Source organism: Leucoraja erinacea, chromosome 1, assembly GCF_028641065.1.
Source record: "Leucoraja erinacea ecotype New England chromosome 1, Leri_hhj_1, whole genome shotgun sequence".
Classification (NCBI taxonomy): Eukaryota; Metazoa; Chordata; class Chondrichthyes; order Rajiformes; family Rajidae; genus Leucoraja; species Leucoraja erinaceus.
The window spans coordinates 125,912,445-125,929,674 of NC_073377.1; the positions used below are offsets into that span (position 1 = coordinate 125,912,445).

Consider the following 17,230-nt stretch of genomic DNA (forward strand, 5'->3'; position numbering starts at 1 on the left):
CTAAATCCTATAGCATGACTTACTTTAGGCAAAAAGCATCGACAGTGGGAAAAAAAAATTGTAGACCATTTCTTTATACAGATCTAATATTTTCTCAAAGTCCCTTTGCATAATTTACTAATTTTACTGCTGATCATTGAAATACAGCTATGACATGACTGTCGAAAATGAGCTCTTTAACTCTACAAAATGGTAAAATATGCCACTGAAAATATAAAACACGAGTTGCTGAGGAGAAGCACAAAGAACAGAAAAAAAAAAAAAAATTCTCGCAATACTCATCTCATTTGGTACTTCGAGCATAGAATTGGGTATAAATTAGCTGTTATGTTTTGCTATGTAATAGCAGCAATGTCTCAAAACTAACTGAATGTTAATATTTTGGGTCTTCTTATTTCTACGATAAGATGTTTAAATATGAACTTTTTGTTTCCTTTGAGGTACTAGAAGAATAGTGAGCGGCACAAGCTTATTATTCCTCAGCACCAAAAATGTGAATAAATGGATGGTCAGATTTGAGATCAATTGTGGATGTATCTGATAATCAATGTAAAAAAAAGTTTAAAATTTTCTGAAACCTAAGAACAACTAACCTACACTGTAAAGTATATTTACTGTTATCCTACTTAAAATTCCATTATGGCGAGGCCATGAAAATAAAATTCTGCCAATAATCAGAATACAAAACTACAAATTAAATTGAAAGTTAAAACAAAATTTAAATTGAATTGTGAAGACACATCCACTCTTCACATTGTTTCATGAATTATATTACAGCTAGAATGGGTAATATATAAACAGTTGTATAGAACTATCCTTTAAGGACATTTTTAATTTAAACTTTCAAGTGAATAAACTTGATAACAATACCATTTTCCTCCTTTGAGCTGTGACAAAATGACTGCTGGTTTAATAGAGTCCCTCCCAATCCCAATTCAAACTTGAAATCTCATGTCACTGCATTACAAGGGATATCATCCACCTGTATATTATTTTTAAAGGTCGCACTCAAACTGCAGTAAAACACACAATTAAGATGGGTTTAATTTCAGAAATGAAACAATGTTAATGCTTGGAACTAGGGAAGCTTTGTGCAAAGCAATTTATTGATCTGGAGTTTGAGAAGTAAAAAGACTGAAGTTGCCAGACTGAAGTCAGAAAATGCTGGAAATAATCAACAGGTCAAGCAGCCTCTATGTAAAGAGAAACTGAGTTGATGCTTCAGGTTAATAACCTTTCATCAGAAAAAATGGAAGCTCATTAGCCTAATACATTAACCCCATTTCTCTTTCCACAGATGCTGTGTGTTTATATAACTACAAACTCCAATTTTCTTTATCATGCAAAACAACAAATATTGATATAAAAATAAAGCTAACTTTCTTTTTGTGCAACAATAACTGATTTGTAACTTGGATAAATTACTAATCAAACATATCTCAAAATAGCCATGAAAAAATATTAAAGAGCATACAGCTTTTACCATTTACATTAATTAATAATTCAGGTGAACGTAATACAGAGATTTAGAATGGAAGTTATCCAATTGAATTTGATAATACAGGTGCACAACCTTTTATCCGACGATCCAAATAACGAAAACCTCCGAATAGCGACATTTTTTCAGTCCTTGAATAAAGGTCCTTGAAAACGTTCACCGAGGGCGGCCCGCAGAGGTGACAGCGGAACCTCCGGTCGGTCCTCGAAGAAAGGGGAACTAAATCCCCATTCATAAAAGAGAAGGTGAGGGTATATTGCGCGGGAGGGTTAATAATTGACAATATGCTGCTGCCTGCCCGCTGAGTTATAAAGTTCCCACGGTAGACTCACGATACACAGTGTATCGTGAGTCTTGCGTGGGAACTTTTTTAACTCAGCGGGCAGGCAGCAGCAAATTGTCGCTCCCTTCAGTTTCACCCCACCTACACCCCTCTGCTTCCCGGCCATGTGTGTGACCCCTTCCCTCCCCTCTCCAGCTCCCCGCGCATTGCACCGGCGCGGGGGCTTTGCACTGTCTTCACGTCGGAGCCAGTCACCGGAGACGTCAGGACCAACGGGACACCGACCCCCAGGCCCACTGCAAGCACAGAGAACCCAGAGACCCACAGCCAGCAGCGGCCCAGCCCCGTTCCAATTCCAGAGGAACACGCTCTCCGCTGTCCCCGTAGGGGCAGAAGGTGATGGCTCGGGCTGTGACGTCTCCGGCCACCCCCCTGTACAGGAGCTGAGACTGGGAACTGTGGGGTTGTTTGCAGTTGCAGAGGGAGGGGGCAAGGGCGGTAAAGTTCCCAGTCTCAGCTCCATTCCAGGGGGGTGACCGGAGACGTCAGGACCAACGGGACACCGACTGCAAGCACGGAGATCCCGGAGACTCACAGCCAGCAGCAACTCCAGCCCAGCCCCGCTCCAACTCCAGAGGAACCCGGGTTGCGGATGAGGGGCCGCAGCTCGGGCTGTGGGCGAACTACCACTTGTCGCTGTAGCGGCGAATCGGGGAGCGGGTTCCTGTTGGTCCTGACGTCTCCGGCCATCCCCCTGGACAGGAGCTGAGAGACGTCAGGACCACCAGAAGCCGCTCCCCGATGCGCCGCTACAGCGACAAGTGGCAGTTCGCCCACAGCCCGAGCTGCGCCCCCCTCATCGGGACACCGACTCCCAGGCCCACTGCAAGCACGGAGATCCCAGAGACTCACAGCCAGCAACAACTCTAGCCCAGCCCCGCTCCAACTCCAGAGGAACCCGGGTTGCGGATGAGGGGGCGCAGCTCGGGCTGTGGGCGAACTGCCACTTGTCGCCGTAGCGGCCCATCGGGGAGCGGATTCCTCTGGAGTTGGAGGGACAGGGAGACACAGCGGCTTTTGAGAATGGTGGGCAATCACTTCCAAAGTTCTGCCCACACAGTCAGTACACCTCTCGTACACTTGTCTCCCGCACTAAGATCATCTCGCAGAGAATGATCCCAGCCTAACCCTCCCTATTCTCTCCTATTCTGCAAGAAAAAACTACATTGAAGACTCAAACTCGCGATCGAGTAACTGCCGGGATCGAGGCGCAAACTCGCGACCTTGCGGATATGAGCCGAGCACTCTACCACTGAGCCGGCCGTTAAAATCTACGCTAAAAATCTTCCATTCCGAAAGCCGAAAAATTCTGAATTACGAAAAGTGTCTGGTCCCAAGGCTTTCGGATAAAAGGTTGTGCACCTGTACTGGTAAATTGTGAGATAGTGCCAGAAATATAATAATAAAATGTATCAAGACAATTGCAAAACACACTGGTTATCAAACTAATCGAAGCATTACTGAATCCAGTCTTCATGTCACTCAACTATGGTTTTCAGATGATTATATCTAAACACAATTAATTCCTTTCAAAATCGTCATGGTATTGGGTGTTTTCTTTTTTTGAAAGCTAAGTTGGTCCATCTCTTTGTTCCTAATTGCTTACTTTTTTAGCATGTTGCAATTGCTCCTTCAGATTATTCACCACTGCTCCTTCTGTAATGTCAACATCGCCAATTCTTGCACTCGAAGGTAGAGATTCCAATTGTTTTTCAACACTCTCCTGTAATTCTGCATGCAATCTGGAGCAGAGCCAATTTAGAGAATGAGTTAGAAAGTAGTGTCTTACTTAACTATTTCTTTAAATGTGAAATATTTTTGTACAGTGAAATTGTAGTCAAGAAAACTAAAGGTCTAAGCTCAGATCTATTCACTACAATATAGTGCTTAATGATTTGTGTAGATAAGAGCACTACCCTGAATTAATTGCAGGTAACAATATAATAATTAGATGGTCTGACGTTCAGTCTACAGTTTATGCTGATTTGTTTGATGTCGTCCACATACCGAGTAAATAAGTGGCACATTAGGTCCAGTTTAGAGAATGAGAAAATGGTTTCAGCTTTTGAACAATGCCAAATTGTGAACAGTGCTAGAAACGCATCAGCAACACGAGCAAGATATCCTTAACTATTAAATGGATCTTCTCGCTTTCAAACCTGATAATTCATGTCAAAACTCTTTGAATGGCAGTCATTGACTGGATGCAAGCACTTGGATAATTAGTTTGTGTTTGAAGGGAAGAATTATAACTGAAAATGTGGTCTGACCAGCCTGTGTTTGTTGAAATCTGTGTCTTGGGGATCAAACAATGCATTTATCTCATCTCACAAATTCTTAGATAAAGCAAATCAATAATGCCAAGATAATTTTACAGCACAATTTAAAGTCCAACTATATTTAACTTGCCAATAATGCTAAACTAAAAAGTTGGGTAATCTTACCTTTCATTTTCTCTTACAACAACTTCAAGCTTTAATTTGATCTCATTCATATAAATCTATGTTAAAATGTAAAAGAGAATGTGTTGCTGTTGTATAAACTTTAAAAAATTCTTCAAATGATAAAGCAATGCAAGTTGTAGGTTACCTGGTGACAATTCAACTGCTCATTCACTTTTTGCAACTGTTTGTCATACTCTGCTATGAGAGGTGCCATAAGGCTGTCAGAGAAGAAAGGAAATTCAATTAAAAAAAATAAAAATGATATACTTAGAGAAATTCAGCAACTTCAAATAATATAAATCATGAAACTTAATCAACATTCTTTTACTTAATATAAATTATGATAATTGTACTATGGCGACACGGTGGTACAGCGGTAGAGTTCCTGCCCTACGGCGCCAGACCCCGGTTCGATCCTGACTATGGACGTTGGCTATATGGAGTTTGTACATTCTCTCCGTGAACTTTTTTTTCCCCCGGATGCTTCGATTTCCTCAGACACTCCAAAGACGTACAAGTTTGTAGGTTAATTAGCTGTGGTAAATTTGTAAATTGTTCATAGTGTAGGATAGTGCTAGTGTACAAGGATCACTGGTTGGCGCTGACTCCGTGGGCTGAAGGGCCTGTTTCCACACTATCTCTAAAAACTACTCAATGTGTTGGCAGTTCTGAAGGCTTTAATACAATGTTTCCCTTTCATTTAAAAGCTCTGTTCTTTTTATCTGTACATTATCTCTGCATCACATATCAGTCGTGAGTAGGTTTAACAGCAAGGTAATGGAAATGACCACATTACTCAAATTAACTTGAGAGTATGAAACAAACACTTTTACCTTTTGATCTTATTATACAAAAAAAAAATCTGAATCACTCAACATTTATCATTTTCAATTCAGATAATTAAAGTTTGAAAAACATGTTCACACAGAGGGTGATGGGTATATGGAACGAAAGGTTCTTGAGGCAGGTACTTTAACAACATTTAAAAGATATTTGGACAGGTAGGTTAGGAAAGGTTTAGAGGGATACAATCCAAATATGGGGAAGTGGGATTAGTGTAGATCTGCATCTTCGTCAGCATGGGCAAGCTGTACGAACCTATGTGAGTGACAACTAAAGTGAACATAATTATCAACAAAATTTAGCAAGGTGACCCTTACCATTTGTCCATGAGCCAAGGTGCTGGAGGATCATGGTCTTTTAAATGCTTCACCTAAATCAACAGAAAAAAACAACTAATATGCAACCTTTTCAAAGCATCTTTTCTATCATATAACAAGCCTTCCCCAGAAATCCCAGTTCTGATTTAAATAAGATCAATTTCTGATTGAAAATAATAGCAGATTTGTTTATTATAAATCAACCTTTACTCGGCCAATTCTTCCGAACTTAAGCTCATAGAGATACAGCACGTAAACAAGCCCTTTGACCTATTGGGTCCAACCCAACCATCAAAGACCCATTTATACTCATCCTAAACTAGTTTAGCAGCCACAGGGAGAATGGTTGAATTTCGCACAGGTAGCACCAGAGCTCTGGATTAAACCCTAGTTGTTGGAGCTGTCAGACAGAATTTCGACTGGTTGTGCCATAGAAACATAGGAAATAGGTGCAGGACGAGGCCATCTGGCCCTTCGAGCCAGCACCGCCATTCATTGTGATTATGGCTGATCATCCACAATCAGTAATCCGTGCCTGCCTTCTCCCCATATCCCTTGATTCCGCTAGCCCCTAGAGCTCTATCTAACTCTATGGCACTATGCTATCCACTGAGCTTAAGCTGTGTCTCAGTTTGCTGATTTCACTCGAAGGAATATGGAGTTCTGAAGGTTAAACAGAACACACTTATGGTTAAAGATTGCAAATTAGAAACTAAAATTAACTCTCTTCAGATGAACAGTAAAAATTCTGTCTGACTGTATGCAAAGGTACATAATGGATCAAGGCAGACGTTGGGTTAAAGTGGACAGTGGACAAAGGCAGATCAGCCTAAGATGTAAGATGATCCTCAAGCCTGGGTGAGGGGCTTTATTGAAACCTGGTTGAAACTGGATTATACCAGTCTCCGTGACTTGTTGCAAATAAAGTGACCTTAAGTGAACCCTTGCCTGGATACAGCCTAGCCACCGCTCCTCAGACTCCAAGGGTGCAGTAATGTAAGGAAGGGGTAGAATAAAAAGCAATGTATGCTTTGTATCCAAGAGCATCCATTCTAGGACATGAGAGCATCTGTCCTGAGACCTGTGTATCCCAAGTTGGCCAATAAAGAGTTTGTTCTGAAAGTAAATGCCAGACTCCACAAGCATTTGTTCTCATCCATAATGTATGATTCAGCTACAACATGTAAAGCTATAAGAAAACATTTGGAAAATATAATAATTTTTGGAGGACACTGTACCTCATTAATAGCAGAGCTGGGCAGCTGCGTTGCTTGGTACTGAGCGAGCACAGCATTTAACCGTTGCACTGCAAGAGATAAAATTGAACACAATACAACATTCAAAATTCCATTTTTTATTCTATGTTCTGCAAAACAGCATCCTCCTATTAAAATGCAATGAACGAGATGTCAAATGCAGTTTATAGTTGTGAAATCCCTATGAGAAAAGTTTTCTAACTTTATGAAGATGGGGAATAGGATCTACAAATTTTAACTATAAGGCATTTTACTAATAAATCCAATAGGGAATTCAGAAAAAACCTCATTGCCTACAGAGGCGAGAATGCGGAGCTAACTACCATAGGATTATGGACTGAACATAGTATAGATAGATTTAAGGGAAACTCAGGTTGGTACACCAAGAAAAAGGAATAAAAGGATTTTGTGGAGGAGAGGGAGAAGGATCATATGAAACATAAACACAGTTCTACATTACACCGTAAGCTGTTGTCGTCAATCCCTCCTCTGGAGACACGAAGCAGTTCAGCAAACAAAGTTGTGCTGCTTCATTTAGCTCTGTTCGCTGGCCCACGGCAGCCTGAAGCCGCGGACTGCAGAGCTCCAGCCGGCGCGGCATCCTGGGATCCCTCGTTGGGGACCAGGGAGAAGAGCTCCGACTGCCGGCCCGCGTCCTACTTCTACTGCGGGCGCGGCGGGGACTTAAATCAGGATGGGAGCTTTGACCGCCGTCTGCAGTCTGCGGTGCTTCTGGCTGCGGCGCGGCGGGAACTTTAAATCTTTGACCGCCGGCCTGTGGCGTACACCAACCTGAAGCCGCGGTCTCCAGTAGGGAGGCACCAATTCAGGACTTACCTGGACTTTTACCTCGTCTACTCATCTGGACGCCCGCAGCAGCGGCTGCGGAGGGTTGAGGTCCCGACCACGGTGGAAAATGGAGGAGGACTGGCCAAATTTTGTGCCTTCCACCACAGTGATGAATGATGTGGTGGATGTTTGTATTAAATTTCTATTGTGCTTTTGTGTGTTCTTTATCATTGTACCGCTGCTGACAAATTCATTTCACATGCACTTTATGTGCAAGTGACGAATAAAACTGATTGTGATTGTATAGCAAGCACATTGCATATCAGTTTGCATGACATGCTGTCCGATCTCTATCCACTTGGCTACGCACCATTCACTGGTTCATCTTAACCACCATAGATGTACCCCTATGAAATTACATTGGTCAGAAGAAACTCTAAAAAATAATAAATCTACTCAGAAAAATATCCTCAAAAAACAAATCTGTTTATAAAAAGAAATATAATGTTTTTAATTTATTTTCCTATCTGCTGGTAATATCCAGTTAGTCTATTTCCCCATTAGCATTTACCTTTAATGCTTAACCTCCTCAAAATTAGAAATGCAGGAATAGTGGGAACCAGAGCACCAGGTCAGCTAAAGAAATGGCTGATAAAAGAGGGTAAAACAATCAAGTCTCAAAGGAAGAAAAGGCAGGGAGAGGTTCATGGCTATGGGAATAATGAAGGGCTGTAGTATGTTTATTTGAATGCAAGGAGTATTGTGGGTAAAGCCAATAAATTTAGAGAGTGGATCAGTACTTGGAATTATGATGTTGTGGCAATTACGGAAACTCGGTTGTGAGAGGGACACGACTGGCAGCTCAACATACCTGGGTTTCGATATTTCAGACGGAATAGAGAAGGGGGTAAAAGAGTTGCTTTGCGAATCAAGAAGGTCATGGCGGTACTCATAGAGGACAAACTAGAGGGAACGTCTAGCCTTTCTCCTTTATTGTTACTTTTTTGCATATCTTTCATTCATCTATCTATATATTACTAAAACTCTGTTCTTGACCGGTTTTGGCGATCTGTGCTGCGATTTCCGAGAGAACGCCGCCACCCACGGCCGTCATTTTTGGCCACCTCGCTCAGAGCCCCCCCTCCGCCGTATGTGTGCCGAGGATTTTTCCCGTCGATGAAATATGACAGAGATATTAATGATTTTACAAAATTCCCCATTCTCTCTGCTGCCCCTGCTGGCGGCAGGGGGGAGGGACTATAAAACCAGGAAGTGGTGTGCCTCAATTAGTCTGCAAGCTGGAGGAAGGCAGAGGGTCACGTTTCTCTGAGCTGTGAATAAAACTGAACAAATGTCCACACAACTATGAGTAAGTACCCTTAATGTGGTTTGAAAATGAAAATATGGTTAAAGTAAAAAAGCACTGCCTGCAAATGGTTGTTTGGGTTGAAATAAACAGGCACTCTCTCTCTCCCCTCCTCTCCTCTCCCCCCCCCCCCCCCCCTCACCCCCCCCCCTCTCAGCACACCCCCCTCACTCCCCCCTCTCTCTCTCTCCCTCCCCTCTTTCTTTTTCTCCCCCTCCTCCCCTCTATCCCCTCCCCCACCGTCCCACCACTAAACCCCCCTCCCCTCCACACACCCCCCTTCCCTCCACCCTCCCTGCTCCCCACCTCCCCTCACCTCACCCCCCCCTCAGCACACCCTCTCCCTCCCCCTCTCCCCCTCCTCCCCCCTCCTCTCCACTCTCACCTCTCCCCCCCTCTCTCTCTCCTCCCCATCCCCACCATTCCTCCCCTAAACCCCCTACCCTCCACACACCCCCTACCCCCTTCCCTCCACCCTCCCTGCTCCCCACCTCCCCATCTCTACTCTCCCCTCTCTCCCCCCCCCCTCCACACCCCCTACCATCTTCCCTCACCCTACCTCCCCCTCCCTGCTCCCCACCTCACCCCCCTCTCTCTCCCCCTCACTCTCACGCTCTCTCCTCCCCTCCTCCCGCACCTTTCCCCCCCTCACCCACCCTCCTTCTTCTCCTCCTCTCCACCCCCCTCTCCCTCTTGCCCCTCTCTCTGTGCCTCTGTCTCTCTCTCTCTGCCCTCACTCTCTACCCCCGCCTCACCCCCTCTCTAAATGTCACTGCAAGTTGGGGGCTATGCGTCAGTAGATGGGGTGTGTATGGGGGTAAAAGGAGCAAATTAATAATATTAATATATCAAGGGGGGTAATTAGCGTGAGTGCGGGGGGGGGGGGGTTTAGTTAGTGTGTATGACGCTGCATGCCGCCTCCCCCCCACAACCGCACATTTGGGGAACTGACCCAACGGGTCTGCACTCGGTCTAGTATCTATATTACTAAAAGTCTGTTCTTGACCGGTTTTGGCTACCTGTGCTGCGATTTCCGAGAGAACGCCGCCACCTACGGCCGTCATTTTTGGCCACCTCGCTCAGAGCCCCCCTCTGCCGCATGTGTGCTGAGGATTTTTCCCGTTGATGAAAATTGACAGAGATATTAATGTTTTTACAAAATTCCCCATTCCCTCTGCTGCCCCTGCTGGAGGGAGGGGGAAGAACTATAAATCCAGGAAGTGGCGTGCCGCAATCAGTCTCTGCAAGTGGTGTGCCTCAATCAGTCTCTGCAAGTGGTGTGCCTCAATCAGAGCTCTGAGTGACACTGAACAAATGCCTACAGCACTGCGAGTACCCTTAATTTGGTTTGAAAATATGGTTAAAGGTAAAAAAGCACTGCCTGCAAATGGTTGTTTGGGTTTGGGTTGAAGTAAAAAGGCACTCTCTCTCTCTCTGCCCTCCTCTCTCTCCCTATCCCTTTCTCCCTCTCCTCTCTCCCCCCTCCCCCCCCCCCTCCCCCCCCTCCCTCCCCACCTCTCTTTTTCTCCCCCCCTCCCCCACCATTCCTCCCCTAACCCCCCCCCCTCCAAACACCCCTATGACTATAAAACCAGGAAGTGGTGTGCCACACAGTCTCTTCAAGATGGAGGAAGGCAGAGGGTCACGTTTCTCTGAGCTGTGAATAACACTGAACACATGTCTACTCAAATGTAAGTGCCCTTAGTGGTTCTAAAATGCTTGCAGAATGTGTCTATTGGTTCTAAAGCTTGCAAAAAAAGTGTATATTGGTTCTAAAGCTTTCAAAAAAGTCTATTGGTTCTAAAGTTTGCAAAAAAATGTCTATTGGTTCTAAAGCTTACAAAAAATGTCTCTATTGTTTCCAAAGCTTGCAAAAAAAAAAATGTCTATTGGTTCTAAAGCTTGCAAAAAAATTCTCTATTGGTTCTAAAGCTGGCAAAACGTGTCTATTGGTTCTAAAGCTGGCAAAAAATGTCCATTGGTTCTAAAATGCTTGGAAGAAAATATCTATTGGTTCTAAAGCTTGCAAAAAATGTGTCTATTGGTTCTAAAGCTGACAAATAGATGTCGTTCGGTTCTAAAGCTGACAAATAGATGTCGTTCGGTTCTAAAGCTGGCAAATAGATGTCGTTCGGTTCTAAAGCTGGCAAATAGATGTCGTTCGGTTCTAAAGCTGGCAAATAGATGTCGTTCGGTTCTAAAGCTGGCAAATAGATGTCGTTCGGTTCTAAAGCTGGCAAATAGATGTCGTTCGGTTCTAAAGCTGGCAAATAGATGTCGTTCGGTTCTAAAGCTGGCAAATAGATGTCGTTCGGTTCTAAAGCTGGCAAATAGATGTCGTTCGGTTCTAAAGCTGGCAAATAGATGTCGTTCGGGTTCTAAAGCTGGCAAATAGATGTCGTTCGGTTCTAAAGCTGGCAAATAGATGTCGTTCGGTTCTAAAGCTGGCAAATAGATGTCGTTCGGTTAAAGCTGGCAAATAGATGTCGTTCGGTTCTAAAGCTGGCAAATAGATGTCGTTCGGTTCTAAAGCTGGCAAATAGATGTCGTTCGGTTCTAAAGCTGGCAAATAGATGTCGTTCGGTTCTAAAGCTGGCAAATAGATGTCGTTCGGTTCTAAAGCTGGCAAATAGATGTCGTTCGGTTCTAAAGCTGGCAAATAGATGTCGTTCGGTTCTAAAGCTGGCAAATAGATGTCGTTCGGTTCTAAAGCTGGCAAATAGATGTCGTTCGGTTCTAAAGCTGGCAAATAGATGTCGTTCGGGCAAATATACGTTCTAAAGCTGGCAAATAGATGTCGTTCGGTTCTAAAGCTGGCAAATATACGTCCGTTCGGTTCTAAAGCTGGCAAATATACGTCCGTTCGGTTTCTAAAGCTGGCAAATATACGTCCGTTCGGTTCTAAAGCTGCTGCAAATATACGTCCTCTTCGGTTTCTAAAGCTGGCAAATATACGTCCGTTCGGTTCTAAAGCTGGCAAATATACGTCCGTTCGGTTCTAAAGCTGGCAAATATACGTCCGTTCGGTTCTAAAGCTGGCAAATATACGTCCGTTCGGTTCTAAAGCTGGCAAATATACGTCCGTTCGGTTCTAAAGCTGGCAAATATACGTCCGTTCGGGTCTAAAGCTGGCAAATATACGTCCGTTCGGTTCTAAAGCTGGCAAATATACGTCCGTTCGGTTCTAAAGCTGGCAAATATACGTCCGTTCGGTTCTAAAGCTGGCAAATATACGTCCGTTCGGTTCTAAAGCTGGCAAATATACGTCCGTTCGGTTCTAAAGCTGGCAAATATACGTCCGTTCGGTTCTAAAGCTGGCAAATATACGTCCGTTCGGTTCTAAAGCTGGCAAATATACGTCCGTTCGGTTCTAAAGCTGGCAAATATCCGTTCGTTCGGTTCTAAAGCTGGCAACCATACGTCCGTTCGGTTCTAAAGCCGGCAAATATACGTCCGTTCGGTTCTAAAGCTGGCAAATATACGTCCGTTCGGTTCTAAAGCTGGCAAATATACGTCCGTTCGGTTCTAAAGCTGGCAAATTTACGTCCGTTCGGTTCTAAAGCTGGCAAATTTACGTCCGTTCGGTTCTAAAGCTGGCAAATATACGTCCGTTCGGTTCTAAAGCTGGCAAATATACGTCCGTTCGGTTCTAAAGCTGGCAAATATACGTCCGTTCGGTTCTAAAGCTGGCAAATATACGTCCGTTCGGATCTAAAGCTGGCAGATATACGTCCGTTCGGATCTAAAGCTGGCAAATATACGTCCGTTCGGTTCTAAAGCTGGCAGATATACGTCCGTTCGGTTCTAAAGCTGGCAAATATACGTCCGTCCGTTCGGTTCTAAAGCTGGCAAATATACGTCCGTTCGGTTCTAAAGCTGGCAAATATACGTCCGTTCGGTTCTAAAGCTGGCAAATATACGTCCGTTCGGTTCTAAAGCTGGCAAATATACGTCCGTTCGGTTCTAAAGCTGGCAAATATACGTCCGTTCGGTTCTAAAGCTGGCAAATATACGTCCGTTCGGTTCTAAAGCTGGCAAATATACGTCCGTTCGGTTCTAAAGCTGGCAAAATATACGTCCGTTCGGTTCTAAAGCTGGCAAATATACGTCCGTTCGTTCGGTTCTAAAGCTGGCAAATATACGTCCGTTCGGTTCTAAAGCTGGTTCGTTCGGTTCTAAAGCTGGAAAATATACGTCCGTTCGGTTCTAAAGCTGGCAAATATACGTCCGTTCGGTTCTAAAGCTGGCAAATATACGTCCGTTCGGTTCTAAAGCTGGCAAATATACGTCCGTTCGGTTCTAAAGCTGGCAAATATACGTCCGTTCGGTTCTAAAGCTGGCAAATATACGTCCGTTCGGTTCTAAAGCTGGCAAATATACGTCCGTTCGGTTCTAAAGCTGGCAAATATACGTCCGTTCGGTTCTAAAGCTGGCAAATATACGTCCGTTCGGTTCTAAAGCTGGCAAATATACGTCCGGTTCGGTTCTAAAGCTGGCAATTAGACGTCCGTTCTGGTCTAATGCATGCAAAATATACGTCCGTTCGGTTCTAAAGCTGGCAAATATACGTCCGTTCGTTTCTAAAGCTGGCAAATATACGTCCGTTCGGTTCTAAAGCTGGCAAATATACGTCCGTTCGGTTCTAAAGCTGGCAAATATACGTCCGTTCGGTTCTAAAGCTGGCAAATATACGTCCGTTCGGTTCTAAAGCTGGCAAATATACGTCCGTTCGGTTCTAAAGCTGGCAAATATACGTCCGTTCGGTTCTAAAGCTGGCAAATATACGTCCGTTCGGTTCTAAAGCTGGCAAATATACGTACGTCCGTTCTAAAGCTGGCAAATATACGTCCGTTCGGTTCTAAAGCTGGCAAATATACGTCCGTTCGGTTCTAAAGCTGGCAAATATACGTCCGTTCGGTTCTAAAGCTGGCAAATATACGTCCGTTCGGTTCTAAAGCTGGCAAATATACGTCCGTTCGGTTCTAAAGCTGGCAAATATACGTCCGTTCGGTTCTAAAGCTGGCAAATATACGTCCGTTCGGTTCTAAAGCTGGCAAATATACGTCCGTTCGGTTCTAAAGCTGGCAAATATACGTCCGTTCGGTTCTAAAGCTGGCAAATATACGTCCGTTCGGTTCTAAAGCTGGCAAATATACGTCCGTTCGGTTCTAAAGCTGGCAAATATACGTCCGTTCGGTTCTAAAGCTGGCAAATATACGTCCGTTCGGTTCTAAAGCTGGCAAAATATACGTCCCGTTCGGTTCTAAAGCTGGCAAATATACTTCCGTTCGGTTCTAAAGCTGGCAAATATATTCTACCGCTGGCAAATATCCGTCCGTTCGGTTCTAAAGCTGGCAAATATCCTTCCGTTCGGTTCTAAAGCTGGCAAATATACGTCCGTTCGGTTCTAAAGCTGGCAAATATACGTCCGTTCGGTTCTAAAGCTGGCAAAGCTGGCAAATATACGTCCGTTCGGTTCTAAAGCTGGCAAATATACGTCCGTTCGGTTCTAAAGCTGGCAAATATACGTCCGTTCGGTTCTAAAGCTGGCAAATATACGTCCGTTCGGTTCTAAAGCTGGCAAATATACGTCCGTTCGGTTCTAAAGCTGGCAAATATACGTCCGTTCGGTTCTAAAGCTAGCACAAAGACTTCTATGAGATACGTCCGTTCGGTTCTAAAGCTGGCAAAACACGTCTATTGGTTCTAAAGCTTGCAAAAAACGTCTATTGGTTCTAAAGCTGGCAAAAATATGTCTATTGGTTCTAAAGCTGGCAAAATATGTCTATTGGTTCTAAAGCTGGCAAAAATATGTCTATTGGCTCTAAAGCTGGCAAAAATATGTCTATTGGCTCTAAAGCTGGCAAAAATATGTCTATGTCTAAAGCTGGCAAAAATATTGGCTCTAAAGCTGGCAAAATATGTCTATTGGCTCTAAAGCTGGCAAAAAATGTCTATTGGCTCTAAAGCTGGCAAAAACATGTCTATTGGTTCTAAAGCTGGCAAAAACATGTCTATTGGCTCTAAAGCTGGCAAAAACGTGTCTATTGGCTCTAAAGCTGGCAAAAACGTGTCTATTGGTTCTAAAGCTGGCAAAAAAATGTCTATTGGTTCTAAAGCTGGCAAAAACGTGTCTATTGGTTCTAAAGCTGGCAAAAAAATGTCTATTGGTTCTAAAGCTGGCAAAAAAATGTCTATTGGTTCTAAAGCTGGCAAAAAATGTCTATTTGGTTCTAAAGCTGGCAAAAAATGTCTATTGATTCTAAAGCTGGCAAAAAGTGTGTCTATTGGTTCTAAAGCTGGCAAAAACATGTCTATTGGTTCTAAAGCTTGCAAAAAGTGTCTCGGTTCTAAACTTGCAAAAAAAAAGTCCATTGGTTCTAAAATGGTTCATACTAGCGCTCCAGAAAGCCCCCCTCCCTGGTTGGCTTGGGTGTGTCTTGAAATTGAAAGGCACTACTTACTGCAAATGGTGGCATGCAGTTGAAAGGCACTACTTACTGCAAATGGTGGCTTGGGAGCTTTGGCTTGAAGTTGAAAGGCACTATTTACTGCAAATGGTGGCAGGGTTGCTTTGGCTTGAAGTTGAAAGGCACTACTTATTGCAAATGGTGGCTTGAAGTTGAAAGACACCACTTACTGCAAATGGTGGTATGAAGCTGAAAGGCACTACTTACTGCAAATGGTGGCTTGGGTGCTTTGGCTTGAAGTTGAAAGCACTACTTACTGCAAATGGTGGCTTGGGAGCTTTGGTTTGAAGTTGAAAGGCACTATTACTGCAAATGGTGGCTTGGTTGCTTTGGCTTGAAGTTGAAAGGCACTACTTACTGCAAATGGTGGCTTAGGTGTGGCTTGGCTGTGGCTTGAAGTTGAAAGACACCACTTACTGCAAATGGTGGCATGAAGTTGAAAGGCACTACTTACTGCAGATGGTGGCTTGGGTGCAATGGCTTGAAGTTAAAATGCATTACTTACTGCAAATGGTGGCTTGGGTGCTTTGGCTTTAAGTTGAAAGGCACTACTTACTGCAAATTGTAGCTTGGGTGCTTTGGCATTAAGTTGAAAGGCACTGCAAATGGTGGCATGAAGTTGAAAGGCACTACTTACTGCAAGTGGTGGCTTGGGAGCTTTGGTTTGAAGGTGAAAGGCACTACTTACTGCAAATGGTGGCTTGGGAGCATTGGCTTGAAGTTGAAAGGCACTACTTACTGCAAATGGTGGCTTGGGTGCTTTGGCTTGAAGTTGAAAGGCACTACTTACTGCAAATGGTGGCATAAGGTTGACAGGCACTACTTACTGCAAATGGTGGCTTGGGTGCATTGGCTTGAAGTTGAAAGGCACTATTTACTGCTAATGGTGGCTTGGTTGCTTTGGCTTGAAGTTGAAAGGCACTACTTGCTGCAAATGGTGGCTTGGGAGCTTTGACCAAGTTGAAAGGCACCTCTTACTGCTAATGGTGGCTTGGGTGTGGTTTGAAGTTGAAAGGCACTACTTACTGCAAATGGTGGCTTGGGTGCATTGGCTTGAAGTTGAAAGGCACCACTTCCTGCAAATGGTGGCATGAAGTTGAAATGCACTACTTACTGCAAATGGTGGCTTGAGCGCTTTGGCTTGCAGTTAAAAAGCACTACTTTAAATGCACTTACTTCCTGTTTGCACTGTATATTGATTTTAGATAAAACGCTACCACTTACGGCTGTGATTTTTGGCCATCTTACTCAGTCCCCCTCCGCTGAGCAGGTTCAGAGAATTCTTCCCATCAATGAAAAATAAAAGTGTTATTAGTTTTAAAAAAAATGTTGAGAATCTCTCTCCTGTCAATCATTCCATGAAAGCCACACCTTTTCCGGTGGAGGGGGGAAGGGGTTATAAAACCCGGTAATGTAGGTGTGGCTCAGTCTCTGCAAGATGGAGGGAGGGAGGTCACGACTCGCTGTCTTTAGTGGCTTTACACCCTACTTCAAATGGTATGAAACTGCACTTGAATTTGGTGGCCTTGCACCCTGCTAGAAGGGGTAAGAAACTGCACTTGAATTTGGTGGCCTTATACCCTGCTTGAAATAGAATTTCAAGGATTTGCCGTGAGTCAACTACCAGCCCACCAGCCGTGAGTGAGTGAGTTGCCAGCACAACAGGCTTGATTGACTGATTGCCAGCCCAAGAGTCCATTTGGCGCACAATTTGCATACTAGCCCTCTGGGAACAAGTCCCTTCAGCCCACAACACCCATACTAGCGCTCCAGAAAGCCCCCCTCCCAACTGGCCACCAATATTAGAATTGGTGGAGAGGTGGAATATTGCGTTGGATGACCAGCCCTCCTGTGTGATGCTGGGACCCAACGGGTCCCACTTAGTCTAGTTTGTTATATATCTC

General features: G+C 44.1%; 1 protein-coding gene across 1 annotated transcript in view; it reads right to left on the reverse strand.

Moving 5' to 3' along the window:
• The window catches only part of sclt1 (sodium channel and clathrin linker 1), a 69,925-nt gene that overhangs the window by 37,752 nt on the left and 14,943 nt on the right, over window positions 1-17,230 (reverse strand). Inside the window, exons 3-7 of the mRNA XM_055643212.1 lie at window positions 6,684-6,751; window positions 5,446-5,498; window positions 4,431-4,503; window positions 4,286-4,341; window positions 3,448-3,583 (exon numbers count right to left, since the gene is read on the reverse strand). Coding sequence (XP_055499187.1) covers window positions 3,448-3,583; window positions 4,286-4,341; window positions 4,431-4,503; window positions 5,446-5,498; window positions 6,684-6,751 — 386 coding nt within the window. The remainder of the gene's footprint in view (window positions 1-3,447; window positions 3,584-4,285; window positions 4,342-4,430; window positions 4,504-5,445; window positions 5,499-6,683; window positions 6,752-17,230) is intronic.